The sequence below is a fragment of the Myotis yumanensis genome, unplaced genomic scaffold (genome assembly GCF_028538775.1).
Source record: "Myotis yumanensis isolate MYYU_CA2020_CCGP unplaced genomic scaffold, mMyoYum1.0.hap1 SCAF_15, whole genome shotgun sequence".
NCBI lineage: Eukaryota > Metazoa > Chordata > Mammalia > Chiroptera > Vespertilionidae > Myotis > Myotis yumanensis.
In genome coordinates, this window is record NW_027223766.1 from 44,785,747 (window position 1) to 44,811,871 (window position 26,125).

The window sequence follows — 26,125 nt, forward strand, 5'->3', positions numbered from 1 at the left end:
ACGGGATGACACTCAGGCAGATGGACAGAGGGAGCTGAGCCGCAGAGCAGGCCCAACAACACACATGAATCATCCCAGGGCTGACAGGCAGGGAGAAGGGAAAAGGCTGTGCCTGCAAGTGAGAAATGAGGGGGTTTGCAGAGGTGACACTGAGTGGGCCATGTCAGGGTGGCGAAGACCTGCAGGGAGCAGCAGGGGGCACCGAAAAGAGACATGGAAGGAAATGGGCTTGGCACCCCCCCGCCAAAGGACCAACATACATGCTTTGCCATAATGTTAACTTACAAAGGAAGAAGACGACACAGCCTATGAAGACGATGTGTGCACACAACAATTAAGAGGAAATGGAAGGGAACCCATAAAAGCAAAACTATTTGCTTCGTTGTGGTAGCAAAAAACCTGAGAAGCCATTTTTTCAACCAGTTCCGTTTCCTTTTATATACTGTTAATTTAGTAAATAATTTAAAGCACAAAGAGCGGAAGGAAGAAAAGGCCATGGTAAAGCACCAAGGAGACTCAGAAGTTAAAGCTCATGAAACCAACACCAGGATCTGGCCAGAGGGGCGTCCCTTCTGAGATCAGGAGGAGAGTGCCACAGGCCAGGGGTTAAGGGCCCAGACTCTGGGGCAGGGTGACTTGGGCCTCAGTTTCTCTCTGTGTAAGATGGAGGTAATATGTACTTACCTCAGAAAGATTTTTTTAAGATTAAATGAGATAATATATGTAAAGGGCTTAGGACCCGCCCAATTCACAAGTTCTCTTTTTCCCCATTACCTGGGGGAGGCCAGGGCTCTGGGGGGTGGAGTGTACAGCCCAGACATGAAGGAATTAAGGCCTGAAGGGCGCAGGGAAGCAAAACTCCACCCCCAACAACCCCGCCCCCCCTCCCCCAGCAGTCAGGTGAGTGGTCCCTGTAGGGACAAGAAAAGAAATGAAACAGCAAAGGAGAGAACAGGGAAGAAAGAGAGAGGGAGTGGGAACACACGCGCGCACACACAGTAAGGTGGGAAGACATTGTCTGAGCTCAAATAAAACCATAAAGGAAGGGCAAGGGCAAGAATGAGATCAAGCTATTGGGCCAGTGATGGATTCTGCTGTCCGGGAAGGGGAAGAACACTGGGTTTGGGGCCTGAGCCCTGGGTTCTGTCCTTGGCCAAGTGTCCTTGGAGAAGTCATCTATCCTCTCTTAGTATCATTTTAAAAAATCTGTGAAAGTGAACACAGTGAGGCCAACCTGAGAGCTGTTGGGACCTTAAGGGAGAGCATGTTATGGTTGGGGCCCGAGCACCCGAATCATGTAAGGGGAAACGCCTGTCCTCAGGGCCCCGGGGGCACCCCGCTCGCTGCGGGAGAGAAGCAGCCCACCTCGCCTTGCAGCGTCCGGCCCGGAGCGGAGCGGAGCAGTGGGCGGGAAGGCCGGCCCGAAGAATCTGGGGACAGATAAAGGAAACTCGTGATGGGGCGAGGCTGGGCTGAAGAGAAACAGATTGGGGAAGAGCTGCGAAGGGAGGGTCCGCAGCCCGGGAGGTGGAGGCCGGGCGGGAGAGAGTGGGAAGGCAGAGAGCGATGGGAGGGCAGAGCGAGCAGAGAAGCGGGCTAGGGAAAGAGGGCTTGGAATGCAGAGAGCGCTCGGGGAAGGAGGAAGGATTGAAGGCAGAGGGAAAGAACAGAGGGGAGATGGGGGTGCAGGGGAGGCGGGGGACACACCGCCCCCGGGAAGAGGACCCGGGGGGCAGACGGAGAAAAGCAGCGGCCGAGCCCGCGTCAGAGGAGGTCGGGGACTTCCCGAAGAGGGGCTGCGGCCTGGAGGAGCGCAGTGGCTTTCAGCATCCATCCAGGCTCTAGAGAGTGACCTCTGCCTGACCTTGCGGGTCGGAAACAGACGCCCTGTCTTGGTGGAGAGCTGTGCCCAGCCGAGGGAATGGGGCTGCTGAGGGCTGGGCCCTGGGCCTGGCGCTCGGCGAGGCTTCTCCGGCCCAGAGCTGGATCCTAAGGGGAGCGAACGGCGGGCCTGGAAGCGGGGGCAGAGGAGGGAAGGAAGGGACCACCGCCCGGAGCCGGCGCGCAGGGGCCGGCAGGGGTGCCTGCCCCGAGCTGTCTCCGGGGGGCGCCGCCGCCCGGGCCGCAGGCTCCCAGAAAAGGGGAGGCGGATGGCGAGGATCGAGAGCCTGCCTGGCGCTGCGGAGGGACCGAGCTTCAGACAGGGCTAGGGGGACCCCGGCCCTGCGGATGCCCCTGGATTCCTCGCGGCGGGGCGGCCGCGCCCGCCTTCCCCTGCCCGGCGCCCCTGGCCCGCTCGGCGCGCTCCGCCCGGCAACCCCGAGCGCGTCCCGCAGGGGCGCTGCGTCTCCCTCGCACACCGCACGCCGCGGACCCTCTCCCCCACGCCTCCCCTCCGGCCGTACCACCCGGCCTCTCCTCCCACCCCCGCCCCCCTCCCCTCCCCTCCCCTCCCCTCCCTCACCCTCTCCCCCCTCCAGCCTAGGGGCGGGAGGGGGCGTGGCAGGGCCGGGGTTTGTGTGGCTGGGACCCGGCTCCTCGCACTCGGAGTCCGCCCCGGGAGCCGGCCCGGCCGCTGTCCAGCCAGCCCGCGCCTCTCGCGCCCCGCGCCGCCGCCGCCGTCTCTGGGGAAGACGCTGCCACCCGCTCGCCATGGATACTCCCAGGGTTCTGCTCTCGGCCGTGTTCCTCATCAGCTTCCTGTGGGATTTGCCGGGTTTCCAGCAGGCTTCCATCTCCTCTTCCTCGTCCTCCGCCGACCCGGGCTCCGCCAAGGGAATGCGAAGCCGCCGGGAAGGGAAGATGCCCCGGACGCCGCCCGAGAGTGCCACGGCCCGGGCGCCCCCGGAGCTGCAGGAGCCGCCACCGCGGGCGCAAGAGGAGCCCCAGGCGCCGCCGCCGCAGGCGCAGGAACCACCGGGCGGGACCCCGCGCGTGGTGCCCCACGAGTACATGCTGTCCATCTACAGGACTTACTCCATCGCGGAGAAGCTGGGCATCAACGCCAGTTTCTTCCAGTCTTCCAAGTCGGCCAACACGATCACTAGCTTTGTAGACAGGGGACTCGGTAAGTGGCCAAGAAGACGCCAGACGCCTTTCCCCGGGAGCCCCGAGGCCAGGGCGCGGCACGGGTGACCTCCCCTCCCGCTCTAGACACCTCTCCTTTCTTACACTGTTTCCCCAAAACTCCGAGTAAGTTTCTGGATGCAGTTTTAATGACAGTTCGCAGCCTCCCTCCCTCCTCCCTCCTCCCTTCCTCCTTCCCCTTGTCTTTTGTGGAAAGCAGCGTGGTGGCCGCCCCTCTGGTGGCTGCTGGAGGAAGCGTGGAGGGCGGGAGGTGGCGGGCAAGCGACCTGAGCCGCAGAGGGTCGCGGTGGATCCGCGGTGGAACCGTGCCACGGGGTCGTGGGTTTCGCGGGGGGCGCGGTCCAAGGCCTGACCTGCGGCGGGGACCGAGCGGGCCCTGGGGCCAGAGTGCGCGTTGGAGCGCCCGGAGCCCCGGTCCGCTCCGGGACAAGCCGGCGGCAGCGCGTCAGCGAGCCGCGTCTGCAGGGCCCTCTCCCCGCGGCTGCAGGGGTTCTGGGCTCGTCAGCCGGGTTGGAGCCCTATGCCCTCGGGTTTGGTTTTGTTTTTTGTTGCTGCCGCAGGTTGCTTTTCCGCTGCTCCGAGTCGTTTCTGCAGAGGCAGCAACTGGCAGGGGAGCCCGGGCAGGGGCAGGGGCAGGGGCAGGGGCAGGGCAGCTCGGATTGGGGTTTGTTGGCACTTAGTCCACATGGTGCTGGGTGTGCACATCCACCTCCCTCGGCCAGCCCACGCGCCTCTGTCGCTCCTACCAGGGCCGCAGTCCCTGGCCCTTTGCGGCGGGGGCGCCTGGCTGGGGTGGGGGGTGCAGAAGCGCGCGCCCCCTCCTTGCCGCCGGTGCTTGTGCTGGATTGGGATGCCTGAGAGAGGACCTCGAGCTCCCCTTGGTCCCAGAAATTGGAGGGGGAGCTGCAGAAGCCAGAACTCAGCTCCTAAAGAGGAGAGAGAATAACGTGGATGGAGCCTGGGAAGGAAGGGAAGAAAGGAAAGGAAAGGAAAGGAAGGGGAAATGGGGAGGGAGGCGAGGGGACGAAAGGAAGGAGATAAAGGAGATGTAGGCTGTTATCTGCTCCTTTATCCTGCCCGGCTTTAGCTTTGCGCATGGACCCTCCCGGACTCCCACTGCTGGCCAGTGAAAGTGGGGTCCCCCGAGGACCTGCGAACGCCGGGGTTCGGGCGGAGAGGGCTGCGCTGCCCTGGCTGCCTGGGGTGCCCGCATGTCCTCGGGGCTTTTTCAGAGCCGGCCAACGGCCCTGGGCTTCCCGGGCTCCGGACCTCGGGCTCCTCGCCGGCAGTCGTGTTCCTTTGGAGCCGGGTCCTGGCCGTGCGAGAGTCGCCGCTGCAGCCCAGCCGGAGGCCCGCGAGGTTCAGGGGCCGCTGGAAGGCCAGGCGGCCAGTGAACGCCGGGCGTTCTATGGTGATCGCAGGGCTACAAGCGGCACATTTGCGCACAGCCCTGGCTGCTTCGAAGCGCCGGAACCGGGTCCCCGGCCACCGTACCACCAGCCAACTGCCCCCTCCACTGCCACCTCTGCTTCTGTCCCCCTCCCTCCCGATCTCCCGTTGATCCTCCGCCTTTTCTGCCGCCCTTGTCGGAGGAGCGGGGAGAACATCGCTCCAGAGGCCTTTCCCCTGGGGAAGAAATCCCCGAGGCCCCGCGGACGGCCCCCCCCCCCAAGGGAGGCTCCCAGCAACGCCGCCCCTCCCCGAAGCGGCACCCCTCGCCAGGGAGTTTGGCCCGTGACCAGGGGACTCCGCAGGGGGTCGGAGGTGTCTGTAAGGGGTCTCTGGGGCTCTAGGTCCGGGTCAGGCGCGGGCTGGTTTCACCCTTGCCTAAGCCGCAGCCCCTCCCGGGGCGCCGCGCTGGGAGCCCCTGGGTTCCGGAGCCGGGGGAGGGCCTGGCCGCGCGCCCAGGCCAAGGCAGGGGAGGTGGGGAGGGGGGCTCTCAGTTTCCCCGCCGAGGTCTCCGGGCTCGCTGGCCCGGGACGCAGCCGTCCGGCTTCAGCTCGGGAACGCCGCGGAGAGCCGAGGCCGCGCGGTCCCCGGCAGGAGGAGGCGCGGCTGGGGCGCCTGGACCGCAGCTTCCAATGCGCGGTCCTCTCCACGCCCGCGGGTCCCCAGGACCCGTGAAGAAAGGCGGGCAGTTGACGGGGAAGGCGCGGGGGCCGAGGCTGGAGGGGGCGCTCGGAGGAGGGGCGCGTCGCGGGCTGCGGCTCCAGCTCGATCAAGGGCAAGCCTCACTTTCCCTCTCACTGATTTTGATTTGATGTGTCACCGGCGGTGACCTCCGGCCGGACCTTCCGGGGCTTGCTTAGCATCGGGCCCCTGATTGGCGTGTTTCCACTCAGCGATCTAATTGAGGGTTCATGTCATAACACATCAAACGGTGTCTAGTCTCCCGTGATGGAAGGGACCCGCCGGCCGCGCATCCCCGGCCCCTGGCCAGGACTTCCGCCCCTCCCACGTGGGGACTCTGCGCCGCGCCAGACCCGCCAACGTCCCCGCCCCCACCCCGTGGGCCGTGGGGCCTGGCCGCCTGGCCTGGAGGATGTTTAAATCGCCCTCGGCTGTGGCGGGCCGGGCTGCGAGGAGCAGGGGTCGGTCAGGGGGAGGAGCAAAGCAAATCGCAGGAATCCCGAAGCCGGCGCGCAGGGCAAAAGGCGAGCGCTGCTGATTCACGTGCAGCGCTGGCCAAAAAGCTTCCCTCACCCGGGAATCCGGAGCCCTAGACATTCCACCTGAAGCTTGCGAGTAAGAGCGGAAGAGCAGGGATGAACGCCTTCCACAGTGAATGAAGAGCGTTTGGGGTCTATTAAGACAGCAAGACTTGTTCTACCTCCCCCATTCCACCCTCCCCACCCCTGAGCCCCCAAGAGAACTTAATGCACTTGAAAAAAAGTAATATGTCCTCCCCTTTCGATTTGCTATGCAAATAATAGCAAACCAAGATGTTCTGAGTATTTGCTGTGTACCGAGTATTAGGCTAAACCCTGTCACATGAGTTACATTTTATTCCATTCTAACAACCACCTCCAGGAACGTGGCGCAATCACTGTTTTACAGGTGAATTAAGGAAGACAGGGAACCGCTAGTGAGAGGTGAAGCTCATCTCTGGAGACCCTTGTGCTTGCCTAGAACACTGTACAGGGGTGGGGAGGTTTCTAAAAGACTGTGGCCAGAAGCACAACAATGGACAGATCTCCTTCCCTAGGCTCTTAAGATCCAGCCAGCAGTCGGAGGGGAACTGTGGATTGAAGAGTCTGCCTTGTTTCCTCTGTATATCCCTTGTGCAGGGCACAAACTGTGTGATCCCTGATGTTTTAAAATGCCTTCACATTGTTCTTTTTAAATTCTTTTGAATCTATAAAGATTTAAAGTGTGTGTGCATGTGTGTGTGGGATCAGAATGGACCAGGCTGGATAGAGAGAAATTACAGTTAGAACACGATATAACTTACTACAAGTCTGGATCCCCCGAACTCGGGGCCTGGGAGAGTTGGACAACTAGAACTTCTATGAATTCAACGTGACTGGAGAGATAGAAGGGAGGAAGAGAGGGAGAGAAACAAAACTGGACGTTCAGTTTATGCAGTGAGAAGTGCCACACAATTCCAACAAGGGGGGCAATCACACTTCCCAAGGAGGAGGACACCAAAACGAGGCTGAGACTATGGCTGAGACTTAGGTTTCCAGGTGATTTTGAAAGAACACGCTTTAGAAGTCCTTGTTGGTTGTTGTCACGATAGTGCGCTCAAAAAGGAGGCAGTAGGGAACAGATAAAACCCAAAACGAGATCGGAGGAGCATCCTTGGAGAACTCGACACCCTAGACGTGAATCTCAGGAGAGTGTGAAGCTGATTGCTGGCTTCTTGGTTTACCTTCTGGGCCGTGATTCTCTGGGGGCAGGGCCGGCCCGTTGCAGGGTCGCAGTGCTGCGGGGAGGAGTTCCCTCACGGTTGAGGTTCGCCTGGGACAGCAAGTTTATGCAAAACAGCGCATTAACAGCGAATTTCTGGGTGGACCTGGGCCGCAGAGCGCTTTTGTAATCCGCGCAGCAGCGCTTTTGCCCGGACCCTGTTGTCGTTGGCAAACGGAAAATGAAATATAAGCGGGGAAGTATTTTAATGGGGACGGAGGGAATTCACAACTGTTAATTATTTGGTGACCTTGTATTCGATTTGTTTGAGTCCCTTATAAAAACACTAATGCAGACCAGACGGCCAAGCGAGGAAGCCGGCAGAAGGTTCCAATCTAGGCTTTTATTTCCCCGGAAAGAGGGAACGGCTTTGGTAAAGGGTTGCTGAGCGTCCGAGTGTGTGCGCGTCTGTGCGCGCGCCCGCGTCAGCACCGGCGCGGGGTGTGCGTTTCCCAGCAGGTTCCGGACCCTCCTCCAGCCGGGGGAACCACCAAGTCCTGGGGAAAAGTCCGGGAGTCAGGGAAGGAAGTCTTAAACCACAAGTTTGTTCTGAACTTCTGGTTGGAATGATTAAAACACTAAGGCCCCAACCAAACCCGTAGCCATTGATTGGCTTGTGGTTCAACATCAGTTATTGTCAGCGCATCCCTAAGGCCTTGAGGACTCCTTAGGCGACCCCCGACCAGGGCCGCCTTAGCCAGAAGCTAGGAACACCTACGGCCTCTGCAGCCAGAATGCAAGCCGGCGCGGGAGTTCTGGGCGACCTTCCTGAACCGGAGAGGCTAATAGGCTAATCCCAGGACAAGGAGCGTGTCCCCCACGCGGGCGGCTCCCTGGCCCGGGGAGTTTGCACCCTAGAGTTGTGTCATTTCTGCACACTTTAAAACAAAATGACCTAAGCCACAGCCCATGACAGGCCGTGGGAATGCCTTTCCCAGAACACCGAACCCAGAAATGAACGCTCCTCTAGGGCACAGGAGAGGGTGCGTGAGGTCAGGACCCCGGGCGACGTGGGGCGTTGCATTGGCAGAGGCCCTAGCGCACCCCGTTTTTCTCCAGTCGGAGTTCTCCGGGTTCTGGGGGTGGCACGCCTCTTTGATGTTGGAGATATCTTGCCGGAGCGACGGGGGGAGAGGGAGAGGGACCAGGACGGGCAGAGGAGGAAGAGGGTTCGGTAGAAATAGGGCAGAATGAGGACTTTTGTTTCCCTCCAGGACTGCTGCGTGCATGCGACGGCCTAGAGCAAATCAGCAACAACCCTGGGGCTCTGAGTAGAGTGAAGGGCATTCGTTCGATAACCCCTCGCGTGTCCAGTAACCCTGCTCAAGCGATGCGCTCTGGACCCGAAGGAGGGCTCCGAGCCGAGGCCGCGAGGTGTGGAGAGCGGGAATTTGGATCCGCCGGGCCATTTCGTTGCTTGGCTTCTACCGCTTCCTTCCCCACTGTCTAAAGCCCCAGCTGTTTGTTTTTTAAGTTCGATGCTGGTTACATGGTACCTCCTGTTTACAGGAATTGAATAGGTCCTCTTCCCCTAATGGGCCCCAGGGTTGCTGTGTTCTGCCTTCCGGGACAGTCCATTAGCGACGCTGGGGGCCGAGGGGTGGGAGCGCGTGGGGTGCGGGGCGGCGGGCGCTGGGAGGAGGCGCGGAGCGGTGGGTTGAGTTGCAGGAGCTGCGCGCCGCGCACCGAGTGGCCCGGCCGCCTGGGGGCGGGGCGCGGTTTAGGGGCAGGACAGGGTGCCAGCGCGAGAAGCCCGGGAGGAGGGGGGGGTGGGTCGCGGGTGGACCTCTGGCCCCAGCTGGCTGGGTTTAGCTTCAGGAGCCCAGCAGAAAGGGGGTGGGGGGCAGGGGCAGCTCAGAGTGCTGGCTTTGGGGGTGATGGTGGCGGCGATGGTGTCCGCATCCTTTCCTATGTCCTGTAGCAACCAAAGCGAATCGGCACGGTCCGCTTTGCAAATCTGGCTTCCAAGCAAGTTGGTCCAGTCCCCGCCCCACCTCCCAGTCCACTGCCGCTTCCACACCCCGCGGGGTCCATATTGAAGGGTGCTAGGCCCTGGCCCAGAGCTGCCACCACGAATCTCGTTTTGCTACAACGTCATCTAGGGAGTCCCCCCACGTGGAGCGGGGCCGGGCGAGCTCTTCTTCGGAAGCTGCGCCCGGCCTCCCACGGGAGGAACGCGTCGTGGGAGAGTTTTCTCCAGCGGAGAACCCCTGGGCGCCGGGGGTCCCCGTGTCTTCCTACAACGGCCCATCTGAACCCCTCCCCCCACCTGCAACCTCTGAACTGGTGGGAGAGGGGAAACCACTCACCCTTTTCTTCTACTTTTGACCTTGAAGCTCGCAAGTCCAAAGGCCCAAACGCGTTCCTGCCCAAGCCTTGGTTTTACTTAGGCGACTCTCTCCTCCTGAGTTCTCGCCCCTTACCCCCATCCAACCTCCCCCCTCGCCCTTCCCTGGGCCTGCGGCGCTCTCCTGGGCCCCAGGGAGGGGGCTAGTTGATGGTGCTTGGAGGGCGGCCCCTGAGCAGCGACTTTCGGGGGACACTAGGAAAGTGTGGGGACCATACTGTGCTTCTGTTTGGGACGCCTCTAAAGTGATGTCAAGTTAAGATCTGAGCTGCTGCGGTGGAATGCGGGGGGGGGGGGGGGGGGGTGTTAGGGTGGGACCCCGGTGAAAAGAAACGCCTTGTGAAGTGTCCCGGATCTCAGGGTCGCGGCCGGGCTCTTGGGTCCCTCTCAGAGCGCGGGGCCACGAAGGTTTGCACCCAGTGCATGGACACCGCTTTATCAATGAATCCGTGTCCTTCTAGAGGCGAAAGAAGCCGCCTGCAGTGCGTGTGGACTCCTGCTGGGCGGCCCGCATATCCCCGCACATTCTGCTTCACTGTGTCGGAGGCCCTGGCTCCCTGGGCCTGCGGAGTTACGCTTTCCATCTCTGTGGGGTGGAAGTCGGGTTCGCCTCCCCTCCTGCTCCCAGCCTCACTCCTGTGCCTCACGCTTCACCTGGCTCACACCGGTTTCCCTGCAGGACCCAGGCAGCCCACCAGGCCCGCGTCATCCCGTGGGGCTTGCAAGGCCCAGGCCCCTCCTGGAAGGAGGGTGGGGAGAGGAGCGGAGAGGGGGTGGGCAAGCCCCTCCGAGACTGTGGAGGATTCACCTCAGGCTTTGAAAAGAGGAAGAAGCTGAAAAATGCAGGGCAATCTATTGTAGGGAAAGACTGGGGGAGCTGAGAGACCCAGAGAAGAGCCGGGCTGATTGGTGTGTGCAGCTAGGAGGCACTCACCCTTTTAGACCCACCGACTGGAACTTTGGGGTGACTCACAGGGCTGGCCTGGAGGTGCTGCAGTCCAAGGGGTCATTCATTGCTATAACCCCACTCTCCCCTCCAACAGGTGCCTGGCTTTTGCAGAGTGAAGAAGACGGGAACATTGCCCCCACTCCCACCCAGACACGGACAGGCCATACCTCACAAAAGGGCACTAAAGGGGGGAGGAGGAGGAGGGTCAAGAAGACTAACCCCCAGTTCTCTTAGGTCTGCCAGGCTCAGCCAGGATGCTAAAAGGGTTAGCATCGGGGCTAGCACTGGCCCTGATCCCACAGAGGAGGGCACCTGTCAGCAGGTCCCTGTCCTCCCCGAGGTTCAGGCTGGAGGTCAGGTGTTCACCGGGCCTTGTGGGTGGGACCCAGGTGGTGGATATGGTGTGGGGGGACTGGAAAAGATCAAGGTGATGGGGGTGAGGCCTTGCCCTTCTCTGGAACTTAGATGAGCCAGAAATGGAAGCTTCTGCTTCTCTCTTTGTCTCTCTCATCCAGCCCCTTTCTTCCACTCACTCCTGGAAATCCTCTGGCTATAATTGACCTGAATAAGGCCAAGAGGAGACCAGGTGCAGGCGTCTTCTCCTGCTTGGATGCGGGTAGCTGTAGTCATACTGGCTGCCTTCATTGGGAGCTCCCTGTGTCATGCACTGCCCTGGGTGCTTTGGCCCTGACCTTGGCAATGACTGTGTAGAGTAGGGGTGGTTCTCTCACCTTACAGTTAAGGCATGTGAGACTGGGAGCGATTATGTGACTCACCCAAGGCCATCCAGCCAGTAACTCCTAGACTCCAGGTTCCTGTGCTCATTCCCCTGTTGTTAGAAGTAGCTAATACTTGCATATGTCATCAGATATCTTTCCTGCTCCTTATCTCATTTTCCGACCATTCTTTAGTGACTGTGAGCTCATGTTATCATCCTCGTTTTGTAGACGAGAAAATTAAGTTTCCTTGTAAATTCTCTGTCCAAAGTCCAATTGTTCGCATCCCGTCAGTTCTGCTGATTAGAAAGTGAGTGACTTTTGGAGACCACGGATCGGCAGCAAGAGAGCTGGAACCTTCTCGGGGGTGCTACCAGGCACAGAGAACAAGCCTGGGATGTCCAGGGCAGGGGCATAGACTATCTTACTATCTTGAAAAAGTTACTTATAAGCTCTGTTTTAGTTTTCTGAACCATCATACGGGCATCATGGGGATACTTTTTTCCATAGGCCGTTTTGAGGCTTAAATAAGTCTGTAAGTTAAGAATTGAGATTGTGCCAGCACATAGTAAATGCCACACGAGTGTTCGCTGTTATGATTACCATGCTGGGTGGTCAAGCCAGAGCACCCGGGAGAGGCCGACTTGTGTGGACTCCCCATTGAGGCTGAGCCTCTGTGAGGATGCTTAGCAGCTCAGCAGTTTGCAAGGCTCAGATCTCAGCTGAGGCCATACTCAGGACAAGAGTGCAGAGGAGAGGGGGATTGCTGGAGCATCCAGAGAGGCCGCTTTTATACAGGACTCACTGGGCAAGCGGGCTTGTGGAAGGCGGAGGGCTGGTGGCTCATCTTGCTCTCACTCAGTGCACCTGATTCTGTTTCCAACTTGTGTGAACTGTGGCATCTCAGGGCAGTGCTAACGCTGAGGGACCTGAGGAAGAAGTGACTCCAACCCAGCCATGAATTCCCTGGTTGTTTTTTTTTTAAAAATTTCCTGGGGGACTCCAGCCCACCTAGTGTTGATGACATTGATGATGAACGGGACACATTTCCTCCCTCCCTTTTTGCTCCTGGCCCTATCGGAACCCTGGGAGAGGGGCAAGGCTGAGGGCTGAAGGTGGGGGTTGGAACTAGGACCTTCAGATCCTGTCCCTCACTAGATGCAGGAGAGTGGACAAGTTAAGACACCTCCTGGAGCCCCAGTTCTCTCATCAATACACGAGTCTAGCTGTAGGGTGGACCTTGGACACTCGAGGGGAGGATTCAGGGACAGAGGCCATCAAAGCCCTGAGCACGTGCCTGGGACAAAGACCCCGTAAGCTTCATTGCTGCCTGCTGGCTCAAGAGAGGGGTGAGGGAGGGGCTTAGCTTCAAAGACTTCTGGAGTTTCCTAAAGATGGTGATTATCTCCCCCCCTTCACTTAGGGGAGCTGGGGTGGGAAAGCAGGGTCTGTGCTTTGGAGGACTGGGGCAGGCGGGATGGCTGGAGGAGGTGGGTGGGGGCAGACCGGTCTAGGTCACCGAGAGCCAGACGTGCGCAGGAGCGTTGGGGAGGCACAGAGCCTGCGCCAGAAGGGCCCTGGGTTTTGGGAGAGATGGAGCGCCGGCACACCCCGGGGCCAGTGAGTGACAAAATCCAACTAGACTCTTACAAGGGATCTCAAGCTTTTCTCAGAGATGTCTTGGAAAAAATTCAGTGGGCCCTTTCTGCCTGAGCCCAAACGAAATGGCAGATTGTCGGAAACCCTCCAGGGTGGTCCAGGGCAGCCTCTGGCAGCAGGAGGAACCCTGGGCGAGGCGCGTTTCCCACGCTGCTGCTTATCCCTAGGCCCCGAGGCCACCCTCCAGGGGCTCAGGTTCCCAGGGGGTCTGGTTTGGGGTGCCTTGGGCATCCTTTTCTATCTAGTCTCTCTTTGCTTCTCTCGGTTCCTTCAGCCCCATACTGTGACTCTGCACAGATGCCTTTCTTAGATGCCAGTTTCCCCACCTAAAGTAGGAGTGATAGTCCCTACCTTGCAAGTGACCAGCTCTTTGCTTCCTGTTTAGTTATTTGCTTTCCTTTTTTATTTTCTTTTTTTAAAAATATATTTTATTGATTTTTTACAGAGAGGAAGGGAGAGGGATAGAGAGTTAGAAACATCGATGAGAGAGAAACATCGACCAGCTGCCTCCTGCACACCCCCTACTGGGGATGTGCCTGCAACCAAGGTATATGCCCTTGACTGGAATCGAACCTGGGACCTTTCAGTTCGAAGGCCAATGCTGTATCCACTGAGTCAAACCGGTTAGGGCCCTTTTTTATTTTCTATCAATTCCACACCAGATGTGCATGTTTGAGGTGTCCTGTGCCTTTTACCAACTTGCTCTCAACTCAAAAAAAGCTGACCTCTTTATGAAGGATTTTCTCCAAATATGCAGGTGGTTTGCTCCGTCTCTTCCCCTCCCTCTTTTTCCTCTACCACCCACCAGGGAAAGTTGATAAGCCCAAATCCAGTGATTGTAACTTAAAAGGTCTACATGTCTAATACTCAACAACACCGAGTTAACTGGAGTCTGAGTCAAGCTGTAACAAACGAGGCGGATGCAAATGAAAAGCAAAAATAAAAACAAAAGAATTCCATGATGCATTCCTGATCAATTTTATTTAAAGGTCTAAAGCAAATGAGTCACTTCCAGGATGTAAGAAGGTGTCACAAACAGATTGTGAAATGAAAAGCCCAATGTTTCCCAATGTCAAGGGCCTGGGAGAGAGGGTCCTTTGATAACACCAGCCCTGAGTTATACAGAACCTAATGGGAAAGGAGGCTTTGTGAAAAGGAGTGTGAAGGGCCAGCTTCCCACCCACAGGTGGCCATGGCAGCAGAGCCAGGCCTTGTGATGCCCGGTCAGTAGGCAAAGTGTCTGCAGGGTCACAGCGGACAGGCGGACAGCGGTGCGTGCACTCTCCAGGTCAGATGCCTCCTCTGGGCTATTTCTGTGATGCACGGGTCAGAGCAGGTCCAGACAGGCGGGGAATGCGGTCTGCAGGGGAGCTGCACGGAGCAGCCACCTTCTTGGACCCTCTGTGTAGGGGTTAGAGCTTCTGGAGACCCAGTGAGAGAATGGGGGCGATGAAAGAGTAAAAAAAATGTGAGGGTGGCTGGGGCAGGGGGTCGGGGGCACAGGCAGGGGCTGGGGCAAGACGGTGACTTGGTTCTGGAGTAACCCCTTTGATCCTGCTCTGGACCTGGCTTTAGAGAGCCCTATTTCATCCATTTCCAATGGTGCCCTCCCCAAAAGGTGGGGAATCCGAAGAGCCAAGGATTCTAGATTTTTATTTTTTTTTTTAGATTAGATTAGTTGCTAAAAATTTACATTTTTAGCAACTTCCTGTGTGATACTAAGGATGCAGATGGAGGGTTCCCAGCAGAGTTAGGGTTTGTTTGTTTGTTTGTTCTTTATAAATCTAGTGGGTTGAGAGCTACTACTCTATAGCGATACGCCAGCCACAGAGTTCTTGCCCAAATAGCATGAGCCCACCTCCAGGGCCTGGAGAGCTTCTCCATCAGACCTGTCCTCATCAGAGTGTATCACAGCTCCCATGTGTGCACCTGTAGCCTGGGAGCTTGCACCTGTGGGTGCGGGTGCCCACATGCAGGTGAAGTCCGTCAGGCATGGAATGGAGCTGGCGTGGGAGGAGCAGGAGCAGGATGCAGGCGGAAGCCCTCATCTGTACTCTTTCCCATGCCTTGAAAGACTGAGTGCCCCTGGTTGCAGAATCTCTCTCTGTAGATACTTTCTCCTGTTCTGACCACTCCTGAGGACCAGAGAAATGCAGGCTAGCCATTGATGAGCCCACACTTAAAAAAAAATGCAAACAGAAGCAGGCTGATCTCTCCATATTGCACTAGAGAGAAATAAATCATCCTTTATACCTGCCTAACTTTCTCCGGTCATTGACAAACTCTCCTAAGAATTATGTCAGCGGACATGGCTTTTATCCTAGCAAGCCCTGCAAATACAGTTTGGATTATATCACATCCCTTATACCCTGGCAACTACTGGTTGCTTTGAGATCCTTGTACCTGGACTATAATGGGGAGGCAATGGGGCAATGAGGCTTAGGGGCTAAATCAAGCATGTCAAACTCAAAGGCTAACAACGGCCAAATAAACAAGGCATTCAGGGCCCCCCCCCCATCCCCCCCCCACCCCCCGCCCCCGCCAAGCTGCGAGTTTGACATGTTTGGGCTAAATGTTTCCACCTTGGAATTAAATAGACCTAGGGTTGGATTTCAACCTCACCACTGACTACTAGTTCTCAGACTTTGGTAATGAACTTAATGTCTCCAAGCCTTGAGTTTCCCCATCTGTAGAATGGGAACTGTTCTGTGCTTGTGGATAAAGTAAGGGTGAAAAACATGTCAGCCAGCCCTCAGAAATTTAGCTGGTGCAGGAAGTGTCTTAGGTTTGTCCCTCTCACCACATCCTCGGTTTGGGGAGAAATATGAGAGGCAGGAAAGTGAAGCCTAAGGCCATAGGTCCAGAGATCTGGGTGGTGGCTGAGCATGGTCAGACACGGGTTTCTTTAAAGGAGGAGAAGAAAGTGTGCTGAATTCCCACTGATTTTCACGTGACCCTGGTAGTTTTGAAGGTCTTGGCTTCTATAAATCAGCTGCCTCCAGGAGCGTTTCCCTTTTCACCTCTCTAACCCTTCCCGCCACTCCCCTCAGGTCCGGACTTGTGTATAAGAGTGAGGCAGCCAGCCCTCAGTCGCCCCGAGTGAGGACTGGGTGTGGCTGAGGCTCCAGACCTGGTGCCCTGGGGCCACATCTGGACTGGCAGTGAGGGTCCAACCAGGGACCCAGTGACACTTACTATTGAAATTGACCCACATTTTACTGGCTTCTGGGGAAAGCTGGGGGCTTTGGGGATTTTTGTATTTGCTGGGTTGTAAATATTTTATGAGAAGGCAGCCCAGAAAAATCTGGTTAGCTTTCTGCCTTGCACATTGAAGTGGGGCTGGCTTTATAGACAAATGTGTCAAAAAAAAAAAAAAAAAGTCCAGTTTTGTCTTCATCCCAAAGAATTCACTTGGGATTTTAAAAGCCTGTTATTCCCTCACACCCCCCCTACCTTCCCACCCCCCACGCCACATACCCTGAATTTTTATTTCTCACCTGTAACCAAAAGATTTATCTTCAAGTTGTGTGGGTGGAGGAGGGGAGAAGGTCACTCTGTGTGTGTGTGTGTGTGTGTGTGTGTGTGTGTGTGTGTGTGTACTTGTGGCTGTGGTTTTCTCCTTCCAGAAATGTCCATTAGGATCTTCTGAATGGATAGATGCCTGGTGCTTGTGTTTCTTCATTTGCTACCCCCCTCCCACCCCCTCACCCGGCAGCAAATGAAAAACGACTTCAGAAAACCTCATTGCTCTTTTGTGTTGTTTTTTTTTTTTAAATGGTGAATTTAAGAGAGAAAGAAAGAAATCACTTAACTCTTTATCCTGTATGCTTGGTAGTGGATCAAATGCTCCAGCAAAACTGCCTGATGAGCAGCAACTCCCCCCGCCCCCAGACCACAGTGGGTCTAAGCTAGGACTGCACCTTTAAATAATACTGGAGCTGTTAGAAAAGCCAACAACAACAAATCCCCCAACAAGACCCAATACCCAGGCCCAGTCCTCACACATTGATTCAGTTGTCTGAAGCAAACCCAGGCAGCTGGTGATTTTTAGGTTCTAGTCTATAGATGATCATAACCGGGCAGCCAGCTTGAGAATGGCTATTCTAGAAGCTTCTCACTCCTTGGCTTGCACGTTCACTAGGTCAGGCGCGGCTCTAAGTGCTGTAATGAGCAAGATGGACTGGGCAGGGTCCCAGCTCCCACGGGCTGGTGGAAGGGGGAGGCCCGGTGCTGGGGAAAAAGACCACGAAGGAGAAATATTAACCAGGTCATCCGAGATAGTACTAAGTGTAGGAAGATAACGGCGTCCTGCCCTGATAGAGACCGAGGGAAGGCGCTTTATTTTATCTTATTTTTTATATCTTATTGATTTTTTTTTACAGAGAGAAAGGGAGAGAGATAGAGAGTTAGAAACATCGATCAGCTGCCTCCTGCACATCTCCTACTGGGGATGTGCCCGCAACCCAGGTACATGCCCTTGACCGGAATCGAACCTGGGACCTTTCAGTCCGCAGGCCAACGCTCTATCCACTGAGCTAAACCGGTTTCAGCAAGAGCGAGGGAAGGCGCTTTAGATCCAGGTGGTCCGGGATGGCCTCTCGGAGGAGGTGACGTTTACACGGAGACGTGAACGATGACCCGGAGCCCGCGGAGAGGAGACCTGGGGGGAAGTGCGCCCCACGTTCGCAACCACAAAGGGCGCATTCGTGGTTGGTTGCTTGCCAGCTCCTGGGGGGAAAATGCGAGAGGCCGCAGCCGCTCTCCAGCAGCCACCGAGGTCCTCCCGGGGTGCCAGGGAGGAGGGGGCCCGCCCCGTGCGCCCGGCCCCAGCCCGGGTGGTCAGGCCCGCGCCTGGCCCCGCTCCCGCCCTTCCCTCCCGGGGGCAGCCGCCCAGCACCGGGCTGATCTCCCCCTTAAGTGAAACTGACGGTAATTATTTTTTATCTCGCAGACGATCTCCCGCACACCGCTCTCCGGAGACAGAAGTATTTGTTTGATGTGTCCACGCTCTCAGACAAAGAAGAGCTGGTGGGCGCGGAGCTGCGGCTCTTTCGCCAGGCGCCCGCGGAGCCCTGGGGGCCGCCCGCCGGGCCGCTGCGCGTGCAGCTCTTCCCCTGCCTGTCGCCCCGGCTGCTGGACGCGCGGACCCTGGACCCGCAGGGGGCGCCGCGGGCCGGCTGGGAAGTCTTCGACGTGGGGCAGGGCCTGCGCCACCAGCCGGGGAAGCAGCTGTGCCTGGAGCTGCGGGCCGCGGGGGACGAGCCGGACGCCGCCGGGGAGGCCGAGGCACCCGCGCCGCCGGGGCCCCAGCGGCCGCCGCCCCCGGACCTGCGGAGTCTGGGCTTCGGCCGGAGGAGGCGGCCCCCCCAGGAGCGCGCCCTGCTCGTCGTGTTCACCCGATCGCAGCGCAAGAACCTGTTCGCCGAGATGCGCGAGCAGCAGCTGGACTCGGCCGAGGCGGCGGGGCCCCCGGGCGCGGGGTCGTGGCCGCCGCCGCCGCCGCCGCCGCCGTCGGGCGCCCCGGACGCGGACGCCGTCGGGCCTTGGCTGCCCTCGCCCGGCCGGCGGCGGCGGCGCACGGCCTTCGCCAGCCGCCACGGCAAGCGGCACGGCAAGAAGTCGAGGCTGCGCTGCAGCAAGAAGCCCCTGCACGTGAACTTCAAAGAGCTGGGCTGGGACGACTGGATTATCGCGCCCCTGGAGTACGAGGCCTACCACTGCGAAGGCGTGTGCGACTTCCCGCTGCGCTCGCACCTGGAGCCCACCAACCACGCCATCATCCAGACGCTGATGAACTCCATGGACCCCGGCTCCACGCCGCCCAGCTGCTGCGTGCCCACCAAATTGACTCCCATCAGCATCCTGTACATCGACGCGGGCAATAACGTGGTGTACAAGCAGTACGAAGACATGGTGGTGGAGTCGTGCGGCTGCAGGTAGCGGCGCCGGGCCCGCCGCCGTGGCCCGTGACCGCAGGGGAGGCCTGACCGCCGCGTCGGGAGAGGAGCTGGCCTGGGAGCAGAGGGGAGGGAGCAGCAGCCTGGACTTGCGGCAGCCGGAGGGGAGCGGAGGGCGCCCGGCCTTCCCGGAACCTTTCACCTGCCAGCCCAGAGGGAGAGGCGCGTTTTCACACCCCGCCTGGCCGCCCTGGAAAAAACAAGCCAAGGACGATGGATGTCTGTCTGTCGTTTTTTTTTTTTTTAATCTTTGTGATCGTGGCTTTGGATTTCCTGGTGTGTCTCACAGGGTTTGGTAGGAGGTGGGGGAGGGGAGACACGTACCTGTTTCTCAACTGCTTCGTGGATTGGAGAGAGAGAGAGAGAGAGAGAGAGAGAGAGAGAGAGAAATAATTTAAGAAGAGAAACAGTGTGGGAGGGAGAATCCCCTCTGACCACATCTTGGTTTGATTGTTTTCTTCCTGGGTAAGGAAGGGGTGTCTTCCCGCCACGTCCTGGCCCATGCCCCGTGACCTCCCACACAGAGCGTGTTAAAGTAGAGGAATTGGCACCAGGAAGAGGGAAGCCGAGAAAGGCCTTAGAGGAGCACTGAGGGCGGAGGGGCCAGGTGGGCCTTTTTCATGGAGCACCCGGCTCTGCCCTGGCCTCCCCCGGCATAGGGAACTGGCAACCTGCATCTCACTCCAGGGGCGCAGGTCACACTGCCTTCACAGTTGCCTTTCCTGGTGGGGAAAGGGGAGCTGGTATGGATGGAATGACAGGAATGAGTCCAAGTGGAACCCCCTGAGGATAGTGAGAAACCGCAAGGCCTGCCTGTGACGCCTGACACTCAGGTGCATGAGCCCTGGCTGGAGGTAACCTAGGACAAGCCCCTCCTGGTGTCAGTTTCTCATTGATTTCTTTGAACAGAATTTGCCAAAATTCAGACATCTGCTTTTAAGGGGAAGGCAATTTCCCAGTTAAACAAACAAACAAACAAACAAAAAATGGGTAGGGGTGGGGAACTATATAGCCAAGGGAAGAGGTGCAGAGGGAAAAGGACCCCAGAAACAGAAGGGTGAGGTGGTGGGTCCCCGAGGAGGATGGGGAGAAGGGGCAGGCGGAAGGGGCAGGCCGGGAGCAGAGAAGGGAAGGATGAAAGGGTATCCAAGTCCCTGTCTCCCAAGTTTCTTTAAAATCTGTGTTTCTTCCTCTCCGTCTGTGACATTCCTGAAAGATTACCAGCCAGCAATAGCCCAGGGCTCCCCTCCAAAGAATTGTTTCAGATTGTAATTACCAGTTAGGCAATGTTTTTAAAGCTTTGTAATGAGAAACTGTGAAAAGAGCAAAGTGTTACATTGAGCTTGGGGTGGGAGATGGGAGACCTGGCAGTGAGGAAGGAGGCAGGGGGTGGAATTCATCTTCAGGAAGGAAGCAGGAGAGAGCACAGAGCAATTGGAATGCCCACTCCCAGATCGTCAAAAACATGAACTTCCCCCCAGCCTGCACCAGTATTATTTTCAAACATCGCCCATAAGCAGGCCCTTTGAAAAGTTTGCTTCCTCCTCATCTTTGACCATGAAATGGTTTAAACAAGGGACCTTACACCAATCATGACAAACATTTTGTTTTTCCAAAGTGGTTTTGCTCTCTCTGGATCTAAACCTCTTGCTTGTTTGGTTCAGAGAACTACATGTCAAAGAAAGGGTGAGAATGATAGTAAATGCTAATATAAAATGCTGAGAGGAAAAAAGAAAAAGAGTTGGCCAGGAGAAATAATTTAAAATGCACATTTGCTTTGGATGCACTGTTGTTCTGTTAAAGACTGTATATATTTGTTTATTTAAGGTGACTGGAAATGCAAAGAGGAAATGGACAGCATGCAATTCATCTTAATGTACAAAACGTTATATGCACTCAAATGTTATAATTTCTAATATTTTTAAAGTTTATATTCGAGTTGTACAAAGTTAAACATTAATCAGATATTTCATTCTTTCTTAATGTTATCATTTTCTTAAATATTATTACAAAAATTTTTAAGTCTGTCTAATGGAGAGTTTTTTTTTTTAACTGTCTACCTCACTATAATACAAGTATTTACAACACTAAATTTACCGGAGGTCAATTTAATATTCAAAACATTTTTTACAGTATACTTTTCCTGGGTGATACTCAATCTAATACTGTATTATTAAACTCATTTTCCCCCTTAAAAACTCAGCCTGGTTTATATGAATCTACTTAGAAAAATTACTTTGTCAAGGAATAGTTGTCAGTGGTATTTTGTTCCAGTATGAGACTGAATGTCTGAAAAGACACTGGTTACTTTAAAAGCCATAATTTAGGGAATGACACTTTTGCTTCATAACTCTTCCATAACTCTCTTTTCATGAAATTTTCATTCACCAAATCCCTCTCAGCTATTAGAACAGTGTTTATAGGCCTTTGCCCCATTTCAGCATCTCAAGAGCCCACATAGGAATTAGATTATTTCTTGGTTTCTTTAATGTTGAAAAAAGAAAGCTGTAAATTACCTAGGCCAACCAAGATGTCGGTAATTACTATTTACACTTATGGCCCATTGGAAGCAGAAGATATGAAATGTTTTTCTTTTTGTTCACTTGCTGTAAATCAGGGAACCCATGTACAAGTGTAAGTCCAAGTGCTTACCACATGATGGAAATACTGTTGCCCATGCATCATCTCATTTAAACCCTCCAGAAACCCAGTGAGGTAGGCGTTATGATAATTCCCGCTTTACGGATGAGGAAATAGGTGCAGGCTTTAATTAACTGGCCATGGTCATCCAGCCAGGAAGTAGTAGCTAAGATTTAAACCTAGTTCTTTCACACCCTAGAGCCCAAGGAGTTAACCTCTAAATAATTGTGCCCACAGATGATCTATCTGCTCTGTAATTGGTCCCTAAATGTCAGTGTGAGAAATTTGCCATGAGCCACGATAACAGGGCAGCCAGCTGGTGGAGGAGAAGCTACCACAGTGGCCTCCAGCATGGTCTGTGGTTTTGGAATATATGAGTTGTGGCTGCTGGGATAGTTGTGTATAGCTTGCAAAACTCAGTGAGTTCTTAGCTTCAGGCTTGCCTTGAGAAACCTATAGTTTAGGTCATTGATGAGTTTCTGTGGATTCTCTAGAGCAGTGGTTCTCAACCTGTGGGTTGCGCCGCCTTTGGGGGTCGAACGACCCTTTCACAGGGGTTGCCTAAGACCATCGGAAAACACATATATAATTACATATTGTTTTTGTGATGAATCACTATGTTTTAATTATGTTCAATTTGTAACAATGAAAATACATCCTGCATATCAGATATTTACATTACGATTCACAACAGTAGCAAAATTACAGTTATGAAGTAGCAACGAAAATAATTTTATGGTTGGGGGTCACCACAACATGAGGAACTGTATTAAAGGGTCGCGGCATTAGGAAGGTTGAGAACCGCTGCTCTAGAGGTTTCTGAAACTGCCTTGGGTGTGGGTTTTGTGTTTTGATAGTCAGAATAATGGTCAATTTACAAATAGGTCATATTTCAATAGACTAGTTGTAAGAGGGCTGTTTATAGCTGAGAAACATTTTCCTATGGAAACAATGCTCATTTGCATTTTCAGGTTATTTTGTAAAAGCTTTTTTTTTTTTTTTTTTTTTTAACCCAAATGGACTTTTTTTAACAAAGCAATTTTGACTTCTTCTGGATTTGGGAAACAGATAATCATTGGGAAAACAAAAAAGAGGTCTTTCTCTTTGCTGAGTGGAGGAATTCTTTGCATCTTCACACCACTCTTTGTGTACCACTCACCCAGTTCCCCCATCCTCCCAACTGCCCAGAAGACTCCCAGCCCTGCACCTTAATATGTCCTCAATCTAGAGATTTCCCTTTCTGTAAACGTTTCTATCTCTAAAGTTGTTTTCTTCTCTTCCCTCCATCAAAAGTTTATTCCTTAACTCAGATGTAGGAGAAACACAATTTAATTGAAATACATGAAGATGTAAATATCTCTTAGCTCCTCAACCTTGGAGACATTTGCATTTTAAGAAAACAATCATGGTTAACTCAGATTACTTGTGAGTGATGTGAAAAAAATTAGACAATCTAGGAGGAGATAACACTCAAACTGCACACAATTTTGAGAATTGTAGGAGAGCTAGGCATTGGTGATACAAGGATGAATGGAGACCCTCGTCAATATGATTATTTTGGTGTCCCTTAGTGGACATTTTGTGCATTGAAGTGACTAGCTAACTTGTTTTTAACATTAATATGCAGCGTATAAAAGTAAAAGATTTAAAAATATATTTTATTGATTTTTTACAGAGAGGAAGGGAGAGAGAGTTAGAAACATTGATGAGATAGAAACATCAATCAGCTGCCTCCTGCACATCTCCCACTGGGGATGTGCCCGCAACCCAGGTACATGCCCTTGACCGGAATCGAACCCAGGACCCTTCAGTCCGTAGGCTGATGCTCAATCCACTGAGCCAAACCGGTTTCGGCAGTAAAAGATTTAATAACTTAGTTTTTTCTAAAACTCTTTTTTTAAAAAAAAATATATTTTATTGATTTTTTACAGAGAGGAAGGAAGAGAGAGAGTTAGAAACATTGATGAGAGAGAAACATCGATTAGCCACCTCCTGCACATCTCCTACTGGGGATGTGCCCGCAACCCAGGTACATGCCCTTGATCGGAATTGAACCTGGGACCTTTCAGTCCGTAGGCCGACGCTCTATCCTCTGAGCCAAACCGGTTTCGGCTTTTCTAAAACTTTTAAGTTTAATGAATGAGACCCCATAAATATATTTTTCTTGTCCTTGTTTTGTTTAGTGCTCTATTCCTAGCATCTTCTGCACAATAGTGCCCAACACATAGCAAACACTCAATAAATATAATACATAAATTTAGAAATATGTTTTTTTTTACTTATGAGGTACCTACGAATAAACCTATAGTTGAAAGACCTATAGTTGGAAAACTATACTGAAGAAAAAATAGAGTAAGATACAAACAAGTGGAACCACATACCGTGTTCATGGATTGGAAGAATTAATATCATTAAAATGTCCTTACTATCCAAAGCAATCTATAGATTCAATGCACTTCATATTAAAATACCAATGCCATATTTCACAGATCTAGAAAAAATATTTTTAAAAAATTACATGGAACCAAAAAGACCCTGAATAGCCTCAGCCATTGTAATCAAGACAGCCTGGTACTATCTCAGGAACAGCCATATAGATCAATGGAACAGAACAGAGATCCCAGAAATTGACCCACACATTTATGGTCAATCAGGACATTTATGACAAAGGAGGCAAGAGCATACAATGGAGTAAGCATAGTCTCCTCAATAACTGGTGTTGGGAAAATGCAAAAAATGAAATGAGATCACCAGCTTACACCAGACACAAAAATAAAGTCAAAATGGACAAAAGACTTAAATGTGAGTTGTGAAACCATAAAAGCCCTGGAAGAAAAGATAGGCAGTAAAATCTCAGACATTTTGCATAGCAATATTTTTGCCAATAAATTTCTTAGGGCAAGGAAACCAAGAAGAAAGGCAAACAAATGGACTGCATCAAACTGAAAAGTTTTTGCACAGCAAAAGAGACCATCAACAAAACGAAAAGAGAACCCACTGTATGGGAGAACATATTTGCCAATGATACATCTAATAAGGAGTTAATCTCCAAAATATCTAGAGAACTTATAAAACTCATCACCAGGAAGACAAATAAGCCAATTAAAAAATGGGTAAAGGACTTGAATAGACACTTTTCCAAAGAGGACATACAGATGGCCACTAGACATATGAAAAAATGTTCAATGTCACTAATTATCAGAGAGATGCAAATTAAAACTACAATGAGATATCATCTTATCCCTGCCAGACTGGCTACCACTAATAAATCAGCAAACAACAAGTGCTGGTGAGGATGTGGAGATAAGGGAACCCAAGTACACTGCTGGTGGGAATGCAGATTGATGCAGCCACTGTGGAAAACAGTATGGAGTTTCCTCAAAAATTAAAAATGGTCCCGGCCAGCGTGGCTCAGTGGTTGAGCATAGACCTGTGAACCAGGAGGTCAAGGTTCAATTCCCGGTCAAGGCATATGCCTGGGTTGTGGGCTCCATCCCCAGTGTGGGGCTGTGCAGGAAGCAGCTGATCAATGACTCTCTCCCATCATTGGTGTTTCCAGCTCTCTCTCCCTCTCCCTTCCTCTCTGACATCAATAAAATATATATTGTTAAAAAAGACAGAGTGTTGGCATAAATTCTCCCTAGTACTATGGAAATGCATCATTGGGAATAGAAAAGGGAAGAGGAGCCAGCGTGAGTTTTTAAAAAAAACACACACAGAAAACTTTGCCTACTTTTCTCAATTTTAATACAATGTGCTTTAAAGCTTGCTTTCTTGAGTTTTTCTGGAAACCTGTGGCCCTGGGAGGGGAGAAAGCTCATGTCCTGGGAGGTGCTGGTAGAATGTTCATTTATGGGCCCCAAAGAGCAGAGGCAGCTGGTTTCCTACCCACTGAACAGCGTGGAAGGAATAATGAGCTAGTGCTCATCCAGGGCTGGAAGACGAAAACCAGTCGGCTGGGTTATTATTATTATTATTTATTTATTTACTTTTGCTATAAGAAGCTTTATTGTTTCATTTGGGCCAGTGCATGCGAGAGGCCTTCAGGGCGGTTAAAAGAATGGCTAGTAGTTTCGGAAAGAGGCTCAGGTAAAAGCCAGACCCCAGGGGAGGCAGAGGGGCCCCCCAAAGGCCTCTGGGCTCCACGGGCTCCTGGCCGTGCTGGAGGGTGAGCCTTTCGGAGAGATGCTCGCCCAGCCCAGCCCTGGCCGGCGGCCTGCGGAGGGGGGTCAGGTGTCGCCCCTCTTCTTGATGAGCTTCACTCCTGCCCGGAAGTGGTTCTGCAGGAAGTCACGGAGCCGAGGGCCTGCGGGGCAGAACCAGGGCCGGGGGCTCCCCAAGGGCCCGGGCCGGGCTCCTCTCCCAGGCCGGGCGGCGGCCGGGGCCCTGAGCTCGGCCCTCACCCGGGGAGGCCTCCGCACGTCCTGGGAGAGAAGGGCCCGCGCTGGGGGCGCCTCTTGAGGATGCTCAGCGCCCTCAGCTGCGGCCCCGCCACCTCGGGAAGGGCCCGCGCCCTCGGAGCCGCCCCGTCGGGGGACAGGAGCCCCGGGAGAGGTAGGTGTGGGGCCGCAGAGGCCGGGGGGCGGGGGGCGCGGCCTCCCCCTCGGGGGGTGACTCTGGCGAAGGTGGGGCTCCTGGTTGTCGGCATCAGGAGTGAAGGTGGGAACCGTGTGCGGGCTGGGCCCGCAGGTGGGTCTGAAGGTGGAGCCTGGATGGGACCAGGAGGGAGGCGGGGGCTGGAAGCGGGGCGGCCCTGGGCTGTGCCGTCCAAACACATTGAAGCAGGAGACAGAGCCGGGGCGCAGAGGGCACTGCCTGGGTTATTATTTTTATGGTGTGACACAGATGCATTTTCATAAAG

General features: G+C 54.3%; 1 protein-coding gene across 1 annotated transcript; it reads left to right on the top strand.

The window, feature by feature from the left end:
• Positions 1-2,652: 2,652 nt before the first annotated feature.
• Positions 2,653-18,607, top strand: GDF6 (growth differentiation factor 6). The gene is made up of 2 exons (XM_070392382.1): positions 2,653-3,067; positions 17,619-18,607. The coding sequence occupies exons 1-2, from the start codon at positions 2,653-2,655 to the stop codon at positions 18,605-18,607; spliced, it is 1,404 nt and encodes a 467-aa protein (XP_070248483.1).
• Positions 18,608-26,125: the final 7,518 nt, after the last annotated feature.